The sequence below is a fragment of the Garra rufa genome, chromosome 17 (genome assembly GCF_049309525.1).
Source record: "Garra rufa chromosome 17, GarRuf1.0, whole genome shotgun sequence".
NCBI classification, from domain to species: Eukaryota; Metazoa; Chordata; class Actinopteri; order Cypriniformes; family Cyprinidae; genus Garra; species Garra rufa.
This window is the reverse complement of record NC_133377.1, coordinates 43,122,112-43,133,798: the sequence shown is the minus strand read 5'-3', so window position 1 is coordinate 43,133,798 and position 11,687 is coordinate 43,122,112. Positions and strand designations below refer to the sequence as shown.

The 11,687-nt window shown below is 38.1% G+C and overlaps 1 protein-coding gene across 1 annotated transcript; it reads left to right on the top strand.

The window, feature by feature from the left end:
- The first annotated feature begins 8,257 nt into the window (after positions 1–8,257).
- Positions 8,258–9,430, top strand: LOC141289431 (4-galactosyl-N-acetylglucosaminide 3-alpha-L-fucosyltransferase 9-like). The gene has a single exon (XM_073821527.1). It carries the CDS (start codon positions 8,258–8,260, stop codon positions 9,428–9,430), a length of 1,173 nt encoding a protein of 390 aa, XP_073677628.1.
- Positions 9,431–11,687: the final 2,257 nt, after the last annotated feature.

Genomic DNA, 11,687 nt, shown 5'->3' with positions numbered 1-11,687 from the left:
AGTTTACTAAACAGCAAACAACTAAGATTTTAGAGCGCTCGCGCAATAATCCTTTGATTTGACTGACAGGACAGCTGTTTTGGTCGTTGCTTAGCAACATAAAGAAACCGCAGCACACTGCTCTTTTATTAAAAGTCACCAAAAAAGGCAGTGCTGTGCGCCTCGCGTTTTTAGAACTAAAAGGCCCTGATCACACCGAACGCGCCTTTTCGTTCTAAAAACGCGAGGTGCACAGCACTGCCTTGTTTGGTGACTTTTAATAAAAGAGCAGTGTGCTGCGGTTTTTTTTTATGTTGCTAAGCAACGACCAAAACAGCTGTCCTGTCAGTCAAATCAAAGGATTATAGCGCGAGCGCTCTAAAATCTTAGTTTTTTTGCTGTTAAGTAAACTGTCATATTAGCAGAAACCCTAAATAATACAGCTCCGGGTTACCCACGACAGACACCAAAGGTTTCTCCTCTATTTCTTGCAGTCTCCGGACTTTTTAAGCAACGGTAAACTTTCATCACCACAACAGAAGGCCCGCCTCTCCATTCATTCGATTGGACAATGGAAAAGAACGCGAATGACGGGCGTTTTTCCGCTCAGAGTTGATTTTTTTTCAACTTCAGGCGCTCAGAGCGCTTCTGCAAAAACGCGAGGCGCAGCAGGCGGCGAAAACGCGAGGCGCCCGGTGCGCATAAGCGGCGCGCAGAACGCTCACTGCCAACAGAAAACCATTCAAAAGAGGCGCCTCCAACTGCTAAAACGCGTTCGGTGTGATCGCGGCCAAAGACGCGTTCGGTGTGATCGCCCCCTAACGGTGCGTTCACACTACAGCGTTAAATATGCGCTCAGTGCCGCTGGCAACGCTACAACGCCACTGCTTTTGGGAGTGTCAAATTTAGGGCAGAGCACGCCTCTGAAAAACAATGTTCACACCCTATTTACGTTCCATTGTCTTCTTTTAACGGCGGTTCGCAAACTAAACTGTAGCGTATACTAACAACATGCAAAGTACATTTACTTTTGCGTGACTTTTTCAATAATATGTGATTTCAGCTCAGTAATCCAACATGTTTCGGAAACACGCGTCATAGTCTTTCCTTGCCAACTTCTCACACCGATTGGTTGTCGCCGCGTTTTTGCGCTCTAAATTTGCATAAAGTTGAGGAATGCCCAACCTTTTGACGCTGTCAGCTGCTCTCAACGCTTTCTCCGCGCCGCTTCCAATCCCAAAATGCACCACGCGACCGTTTACGCGCAACTTCCATGTGAATGAATTGAAAACGCTTGCTTCGCCCCGCTGGCTACGTGCCAGTGTGAACGCACCGTAATGGTGCGTTCACACCGAAAGCCAAGCGAATATGCGCATCGCGTCACTCGCTGTAGTTTTTCCCGTCACTAGCGCAAATAACAAGAAGGCGCGATCAACCATGGCAGAGATAAATACGATCGCTGCTTTGTGCCTGTTGTGTAAGTCCTAAATACACCAGAAAGCCAAATGCCGACGTGTCTGGGTTCACAGCACAGTAATGTATCACAGATATATCTCAAAAATTCTTCTATAAACAAAGTGTAGAGAGAGTGTAAATAAGAGATTGATCTTGCGGTACAGAGAGCGTCGTTGATTATAATAGAGCTTTGTGATATCGGAAACTAAGATGAGTGACAGCTTTTAATATTTTTATGGGAGTTTGCAAATGAGATATAGATTTAATACAGCAGTTAAATAAACAAGAAGTTATTATTAAGTGACTTACATTGTCTGACAATAACACTATGGCTGATTTTCCGTCGTCAAAATTATTCTGGACCGAGTCACACTGCTGTGTTTGATTGTAGATGTGCAACGGCTCTGCGCGTCTCCATTCAAACACAGCGGTGTTTCTTTTAAAAGCGAACGCGTGTTTTTAAACGAATCTAGTGAAATGATTCAATTTCCCATTCATAAAGAGAGTCACTTGCTTTATTCTTGAATGAACCATGCATTCAAACGAATCAAATGAATATGATTCAGTGATCAATTTCAGTTTCGTGCCGCCACCTGCTGGCATATATTTTTAGTTATTGAAATCTTAAATACTTCTTTAATTCTTTAAATTATGAATTGTATTTAAAGAAAAGTTATGCTGAATAAAAAGTGTATGTATAGTTATATTTGGCTTTTGACACATTTAAAATATGTGGCTAAGAAATAAATATTAACTTTTTTTTTTTTTTTTTTTTTGGTGGGGCCAGGAAAAATTTTGGCAGGGCAAGTAGAAAAATTCCTTAGCGTTGAACCCTGCTGGGGCACAAAGACTGCGTCAGAAGCAGGAGGCCAGATTTCATGGACAAAGAAAACAAGTAATCTGACTCTGACAAGATCAGATAGTTCATTAAAAACATTTCCAAGTTAAAATAAAAAATCTGAAATGACCAAAAAGTTGTTTTTCTTATTGATGTTTTAATTGTCACTCCTCTCTGTCCGGACTCGGAGCACACATAATATACAGAATAACGTGCTTTGGATATATCTGTGTTAAATCGTTCAGAATTTTGGCAGGTAAAAAATAAGCTTGGCCGGTGTGTCAAAAACTTAATTTCGGTCCCTGACTGCATCCTATCTGTCACTAATTCTAAATTATAGACGTAATGCAAAACTAAGCTTTTATCACTCATTCTTTAGCAATATTTGAAAAAAAAAAGAAACGAAATAAAGAAAAATTAAGTGCTTGACATGTCCCTTTAACCACAGCAACATTCCTGCTTAAATTAAGACACAAATTAAAAGATTTTTTTTTAACTACTGCACATACACACGGTACTGTAAATACATTATTTAATGAACTTAGAATGGTCATTAGAAAAATATGTCGCCTAAACAAAACAATTTGGGCGTGGTCTGTAAGACGCGACATTAAAACGTATTGAACTTCCCTTAAACGGCGTTTGATACGTTGGAATAGCGAAAGGAGAAACTACAGTCCAATAATGATACAAAACATTCACACATAACGTAGAAAACTTTGAAGTTCCATGTGACGAATCTGTGGCCCTCCAAACTCAGGTAAAACTATTTGCGTGCACGCGCATGTCCCCAGATAACATGATCCCCAGTAGTGATGGGAAGTTCGGATCATTTTCCCGACTCGGATCTTTGAGTCTCGTTCAGCAAAATGAACGAATCTTTTTTGGAGTCATTTCGTTCATTTTACCAAAATATAATTAAAAAGCTACGTGTTACTTCCATAACACATACATGTACATGTACTGCTTATACAAACGTTGATCACACTACAAACAAGACAAAACTATAATGCTATTAGAAACAGAAAAGATTAATTCATTTTTTACCTGGGTCTTCAGTCTATGATTAGCTCCCTCACTCCTATCTGTCCAGGTTTGAGTCGTTCGTTCGTTCATTACGTGACAGCCCCATACGCTTAACCTATGCTGGCTGAGCCGGAAACAGAATTGATTAAGTTCATCTCTCGAGTCTTTCGGGTTTGAGTCGTTCGTTCATAGTTGCGCGATTGCGCATGCGCGACTGAACGAATCACTCCCGAGACGACTCGTTCTTCCCGAGTCACATTAAAGATTCGTTCGTTCAAGAGCGACCCATCACTAATCCCCAGTTGTTCCATAACAGCGGCTCTGACCAGAGGCACGTCAACTTCAGCCTCTTTCACACTGCGATTCCGGTAAATACACGGATAATATTTCCCATGATTTGTTCCGGAGTTGTTTGATTTGGTTCATTCACAGTTGTTTTCCGGAATCTATGTGTGCTTTACACACAACCCATAAAGACGTGTGATGTTTGGATGTGAGATGTAATGCGACGCATACATTTAACTAAACTGAAACTAACCTGAACAAACTGTGCTTCAGCGCTGATAGTGAGGAGCTGGCTCTGTCTGATCGCCGCTTCATTACACTTTGCACGTATTTTTTCGTTGTGAAGAGTCGCATGATAACGTGCATCATCACTACAACACTGCCTTTATGGCTCTGGCTTTTGTTCACACAGCGCTCGTTCCCGTAATTTTCCAGAATCAGCTCGCATTGTGAAAGGGGCTTTACTAAAGCAACAGTTATGTAGCTTACTGCATTCGGTGTTTGAAAAAGAAAAAACATTAATGATCATTCTGAAATATCCAGTTGAGTATCAGCAGGCTAGGCTCTCTCTATTGCTCTGGGCTCGCTTACAGCATACATGACCGTAGTTACCTGTGATTGGCCTGGCTGTGCGTCACTCAGAAAACAACAGGCCAATCAGAAGAGATGCTCATGAATATTAATTAGATGGGCCAAAAAGGGCCTAAAAAAGGAGCTGTAAAAATACATTGAGATGGATTTTGGCACTTATACCGCAAATATATATTCTTAAGGACATCAACAACTAAAATAAACCTCCAGAAATGTGTACAATATGGGACCTTTAATCTCATAGAAATTTGTGGAAGGAGCTGAAGGTTTGAGTTGCCAAACGTCAGCCTCAAAACTTTAATGATTTGGAGAGGATCTGCAAACGGCGGTTTCACACTGCACGCGTACGCAGGACGTAAGCAGCACGTGAGCAGAGCAGAAGCAGCGCGCATCTATTTTGCTTTCACACTGGCAGCGTTTGCGCGCAGCTGAACCGCAGCTTGTGTACTCCAAATATAGATGAGTATCGTTCATTCGGTCACGCATTTCAACTGTCTGTTATGTGCATTGAATTGTGATATGGTTGTATGTTGTAGATTTAAGTAGCAAATGAGAAACGATAAAATATTGAATATTTTTAGACAAAGGTCTAAGGTCTTAACGATTACCAGTTTGGTTTAAGCAAATTGGTTAATTAAAGCAACAGTTTTTCAATAACGTAAAGATTATGTAAAAGTATGGTATTTGGGGTACAATTCGCCCCTGCTGTTGGGGCTAAAGGCACAATAATTTACAAGATAAGTAATAGAGGACTGACTTTTGCATTTGTTGACATGACATGGTTAGATTCATATGATTTATATCATTTTTTTCATGGTGATTGTCCAACTTTGATATAATAAGCACGTTTATGAAACCATCATATTAAAAAAAAACATAAGACATATCATATAAAAATGTAATTTGTTGTTACTACTGTAAATCTATATTAAATTATTATAGGATCTCATTCAATACTTTCAGAACCTTCAATTTTAAAAATGATTTTGTTTCTGTATTTTAAAATATGTTTTATATTAACATTTTAATGACAGTAGCATATATTTATTTATTCTTGTATTTATCAAAACAAGCAGAAAATAGTACAAACTTTGCTAACGTGATTGTTTTGAACAAGTAGGCTAACTTAGACTTTATTTACAAAAAACAACAACATTATTTTGGCTGGTGAGCCTTTTAAAACGTGATTGTGATACATGATTTTATGGTGAATGGCTTTAATCCAGCGTAAGATGATGCTTCTGCTCTGCTCCTGCTACACGCTGCCGCGCCGCCTCTGCGTGCGGTGTGAATGCTCTAATCTGTTAACATGGGCGCCGAAAAAAATATGCGCTGCTTACGCGTGCAGTGTGACGCCGGTTTCACACTGCACGCGTAAGCAGGGCGTAAGCAGCGCGTATTTTTTTCGGCGCCCATGTTAACAGATTAGAGCATTCACACCGCACGCAGAGGCGGCGCGGCAGCGTGTAGCAGGAGCAGAGCAGAAGCGTCAGTGCCGCGATCGTTTTGGCGCCGAGTCTATTTTTGCTGCGACGCTTACGCTGGATTAAAGCCACAGTGCATCGATCTTGATCAAATCTGACCTGATTCGCACGAAAAATAACAATTTCACCATAAAATCATGTATCACATGTATCACAATCACGGTTTAAAAGGCTCACCAGCAAAAATAATGTCTATAAATTAGCCTACTTGTTCAAAACAATCACGTAAGCAAAGTTTGTACTATTTTCTGCTTGTTTTGATATATACAAGAGTAAATAAACATACTACTGCCATTAAAATGTTAATGTAAAACATTTAAAAATACAGAAATAAAATCATTTTTAAAAGAGAAGATTCTGAAAGTACTGAAGGAGATCCTATAATTATTTAATATAGATTTACAGTGGTACCAACAAATTATATTTTTATATGATATGTTTTAACATGTTTTTAAATATAATGGTTTAATTATAAACGTGGTGATTATCTCAAAGTTGGACAACCACCATAAAAAAAAATATGAAAATATCATATGAATCTAACCATGTCATGGCAACAAATGTAAAACAAATACCAAAATACCATAATTTTACATATTCTTTTTGTTATTGAAAAACTGTTGCTATAATTATCATAAACCTAACTGGTAATCATTAAGACGATCTTTGTCTAAAAATATATTCAATATTTTAGCGTTTCTAATTTGCTACTTAAATCTACGACATATCACAAATCAAAGCACATGGCAGTTCTTGGAGAACACCTGAAATGCGTGACTGAATGAACAATACTTGTCTATATTGGAAGTACACAAGCTGCAGTTCAGCTGCGCGCGACAAACGCTTCAAGTGTGAAAGGAAAATGGATGCGCGCCGCTTCTGCTCTGCCTACGTGCTGCGCACACCCTGCTTACGCTCTGCTTACGCGTGCAGTGTGAAACCGGCGTGAAACCGGCGTAAGATGTGTGCAAACCTAGTGGCTAACTACAAGAAACATCTGACTTCTGTGATTGCCTACAAGGGTTTTGCCACCAAGTACTAAGTCGTGTTTTGCGAAGGGGTCAAATACACTCATTTAAATGCAAATCAATTTATAACTTTTTTAATGCGTTTTTTTTTTGTATTTTTTGTTGTTATTCTGTCTCTCACTGTTCAAATAAACATGCCATTAAAATTATAGACTGATCATTTCTTTGTCAGTGGGCAAACGTACAAAATCAGCAGGGGATCAAATTATTTTTTCCCTCACTAAATGACATTTCACATAGTTCACGCGGATGACCCCATTCGGGAAAATCGACTTTTCACAGATATCCGATCTAGTTCTTTTTCAGAGTATTCTGTTTCTAATGTTGAAACTTTGACACTGTGAGCTTTAGACGTTGGTACTGCTGGTGAAGGTCTGCACACGAGTCCTAACAAGCAGCGGCATTAGCTTATGTGCGAGTCTGCAACCACGTATAAGTGTTAATGAGGACGTTTGTGGTCCAGACAGTCGTGAACTCACTGACAATAGTTTGTTCAGGCTGTGGATTAAAAGTAATAATGTTGTAAAGAGTAGGGCTGGGCGATTAATCGAAAAGTAATCGAAAGCGACATTCAGAACCTATAATCGATCAAATTTTTCCAGGTCAGTTATTTCAATTACTTTCCCTTTAAAAACACTACTGCGTGTGGAGTCACGTGACCCCGCTCTGTTACGTTGCGTTATTCCGCCGACATGTCGATGGAGAGCCTAAACAGTATTTATACAGTAAAAAGTATTTACTGGATGGATATACAAGAGTAATTTTATTTAGAAGAGATACTGCTTATTTTCTACTTTTAATATTCATTATTATTTTATAAATAATTTATTTTAGTTTCCAAAAGTGCATGTTATTTATTTTCAATAATTTAAGAAAAATGTGAGTTTTCGTTTTAAGCAATGTGTGCTTTAATTTCAGTTGTTCAACACTGATGTTCAATAAATTATCTTAGATAGTAGATAGTGTGTGCACCCTTCATTCAAAAATCTCTCACTTGTAATATGTGAGCATATTCACTGTACAAAACTTGTCAGTGAACTATGAGGGCAAAAAATAAATATTATTTAAATATAATGTTATTAATGAATAAAATAATCGTTCATTAATCGTAATCGGGTTAAAATGTTCAATTAATCGAGATTTTGATTTTAGGCCAAATCGCCCAGCCCTATTGTAAATAATGTTCATTTTCTCGCACAAACTGATCGTTTTGCTTCATAAGACTTCTGTGTATCGTCAGGAGCCACGGGGATTAATTTGGTCTTGTCTGTAAATGTTTTTTTGACTCAAAAAACGGCAACCACAGACGTGCTGTGTATGAAACGCCAAGGACCGCGGTTTCAGCTAAAAGTCTTAACTGTTCTACTGAAGAAAAAAGTCAACTACATCTCGCATAGTCTGAGGGTGAGTAAATTAACATCAAATTTTCATTTTTGGGTGATCTATCCCTTTAATTTCCTCACCTTGAAGCTGCTTTGAAACAATCCATACAAAAAATGATACAGACATCAAATCTAGAAAGATATTTAAACACCAGCATATAATCATGCTCTGTCTACTTAAGGTCAAAGATGGAGCTCAAGACCTCATCCAGAGTCTGTCAGAACGTCCTCATCACAGCGGCTTTATTTATATGTTTTTCAACAATATTCTACACGTATTACGAGCCGAACGTAAACTGGCTTAAATGCCCAACCATTTCCAGACCCAATTCTTGCAAAGACATCTGCATCAACGCTCTTAAGATGACAAATCAAATAGATAAGGTGAACAACACCTGTATCGTAAACGTCGCCTCCATCTCAAACCTGTTTACCCAAACAGAACCAGTGCCACCGACTGATCCAGACACTATCCTCCTGATCTGGATGTGGCCTTTCGGGCACAAGTTTGATTTAGGAATCTGCAGTTCACTGTTCAACATCCACGGCTGCCGCTTGACAGACAACAGGGATCAGTTTAACAGCGCACATGGCGTTTTGTTTCATCACAGTGACATTCGTGGGGACTTATCCAACATGCCGACGCTGCCGCGACCTCCGTTCCAGAAATGGATCTGGATGAACATGGAGTCTCCCAGTAACTCAGCGAAGCGGTCAACTCTAAACAATCTGTTCAATCTGACCTCAACTTACAGACTAGATTCTGACATCACGGTCCCTTACGGACGAATCTCAGAGAAAACTGGTGGGAATACAACTTTTACAATCCCAAATAAAGATAAACTTGTTTGCTGGATTGTGAGCAACTGGAAGTCAAACCACAAGCGTTCACAATATTATTTAAAGTTAAAGCAATATATCAAAGTAGAAGCCTACGGACGCGGCTTTAGGAGGCCCGTTAGCAAAGAAGGTTATTCGGATTTGGTGTCCAGCTGTAAATTCTACCTGTCCTTTGAGAACTCCATTCATAAAGATTACATCACAGAAAAACTCTACAATCCTTTGAAACTCGGCACTGTTCCCGTGGTTCTCGGTCCACCAAGGAAAAACTATGAGGAATTAATTCCTGGCAATGCCTTTATCCATGTGGACGACTTCTCGTCTCCTAAAGAATTAGCTGAGCATCTTAAGCTTCTGGACCAAAATGAGGACTTGTACAGGCAGTACTTCACCTGGAGAGAACATTTCGTTGCAAGTTCAGCCTACTTTGCTCCTGAACATGCTTGCTGGGCTTGCGATCATGTCAGAAGATACAAGAACTATCGAGTAGTTAGTGATCTCAACAGCTGGTACTGGGGTTGAAGGATGTTAGTCAAGCCAAATGTCAAGCCAGATGCCATATTTTTTGTCAAAGATTAAACTATAATTAGCAAAAATGTCAAGGGAACATGATGCATTGAAATCGAGTTCTTGTTCTGGCAATATGTTATTGACTTCTTGACAAACATTGTTTCGCAACACAAACATTAATATCACAGTCTTATATAAGAAAACTGATTTAAATTTGTCAGTTCAACATAAGAATGTATGACTTGAAGGCCTACTGTATTGTCCTTGCTGGTACTGTTTTTGAAGTAAAATGTCTTTTTTTTTTATTGGCATCACAAAGTCATGAACCAATCAGCTGCTTGCCGTATAGGTGATTAAGCATATGATCAGTGGTGCACATAAGTTTTTTTGTTCTGGTTCTCACAACACCTGGACCTGCACCTGGAGATTTGGTTTGGTGCTCACACCGCACATAGTGTGACTCATTAAAAATATCTATAAAAAAGGGAAATAATTAATAATAAAATTATCATAGCACTTTGTTTGTTTCATTTTTAAAATAAAATAATAAAAAAAGCGTGATCTTACAGGACTAAGTCTTAAAACTTTTTTTTAAAACTTTAACAAATCAATAAAAATTAAAAGTGAAAAAAAGTCAGGTACATTCAATTAAATACTTTACATATCAAAAAAGTTCCACTTCTAAAAAAAATAATATACAAATATGTGACCCTGGACCACAAAACCAGTCTTAAGTCGCTGGGGTATATTTCTAGCAATAGCCAAAAATAAATAGTATGGGTCAAAATGATAGATTTTTCTTTTCTGCCAAAAATCATTTGGAAATGAAGTAAAGATCATGTTCCATTAAGATTTTTTGTAAAATTCCTTCTATAAATGTATCAAAATGTAATTTTTGATTAGTAATATGCATTGTTAAGAACTTAATTTGGACAACTTTAAAGGTGATTTTCTCAGTATTTAGATTTTTTTCCACCCTCAGATTCCAGATTTTCAAATAGATGTATCTCGGCCAAATATTGCCCTATCCTAACAAACCATACATCAATAGAAAGCTTATTTATTGAGCTTTCATGTTGTATACATCTCAGTTTTGTAAAATTTTACCTTATGACTGTTTTTGTGGTCCAGGGTCACATATATTAAATGAGGTTATATAATAAAACCACTGTCTGATGACATTATAGGAATATTTTAATCTGTCATGATTTGCAAGTTTATGTACTGTAAACTGACAAGTGTTTGTACAGATACCTGTGCACTGAAACGAACCTGTGGACTGTATCGATGGCCAGGAAAAACTGAGCCACATCCTCCAGGATACGATCACCAAATGTCCTCAGCAATGTCAGCAGATCCTGCAACATAGTAATCCAAGAGAGGAGACACTCATAAATGAGAATAAACAGAGTCCTCTCTGTCTTGCTCTTATCAAGACCTGTTCTTATCATCCAATCAGGGTTGTATCTCTCTATTAGTGCTACTGGATCTTAGCGCTGTGTTTACACTATGTGTTACCCTATTCCATCTAAGCTACTAAAAGAGGTGCTTCCAGTCATAGATCCTCTTCTGAATATTGTTAATTCGTCATTAGGATATGTCCCCAAAACCTTCGAACTGGCTGTTATTAGTCTCTCATTGCTCCAAAATGCAGCAGCTAGAGTTCTTACTAGAACCAGAAAGTATGACCATATGTGACCCTGGACCACAAAACCAGTCATAAGGTAAAATTTTACAAAACTGAGATATATACATCATATGAAAGCTCAATAAATAAACTTTCCATTGATGCATGGTTTGTTAGGATAGGACCATATTTAACCGAGATACATCTATTTGAAAATCTGAAATCTAAGGGTGCAAAAAAATCTAAATATTGAGAAAATCGCCTTTAAAGTTGTCCAAATTAAGCTCTTAGAAATGCATATTACTAATCATAAATTACATTTTGATATATTTACAGTAGGAATTTTACAAAAAAATCTTCATGGAACATGATCTTTACTTAATTTCCTAATGATTTTTGGCATAAAATAAAAATTAAAAATTTTGACCCATACAATGTATTTTTGGCTATTGCTACAAACATACCCCAGCGACTTAACTGGTTTTGTGGTCCAGGGTCACATATTAGCCCAGTTCTGTCAACACTGCACTGGCTCCCTATTAAACACTGTATAGATTTTAAAATCTTGCTAATTACTTATAAAGCCCTGAATGGGTTAGTTCCTCAGTACTTGAGCGAGCTTTAATCATATTATAGTCCCTC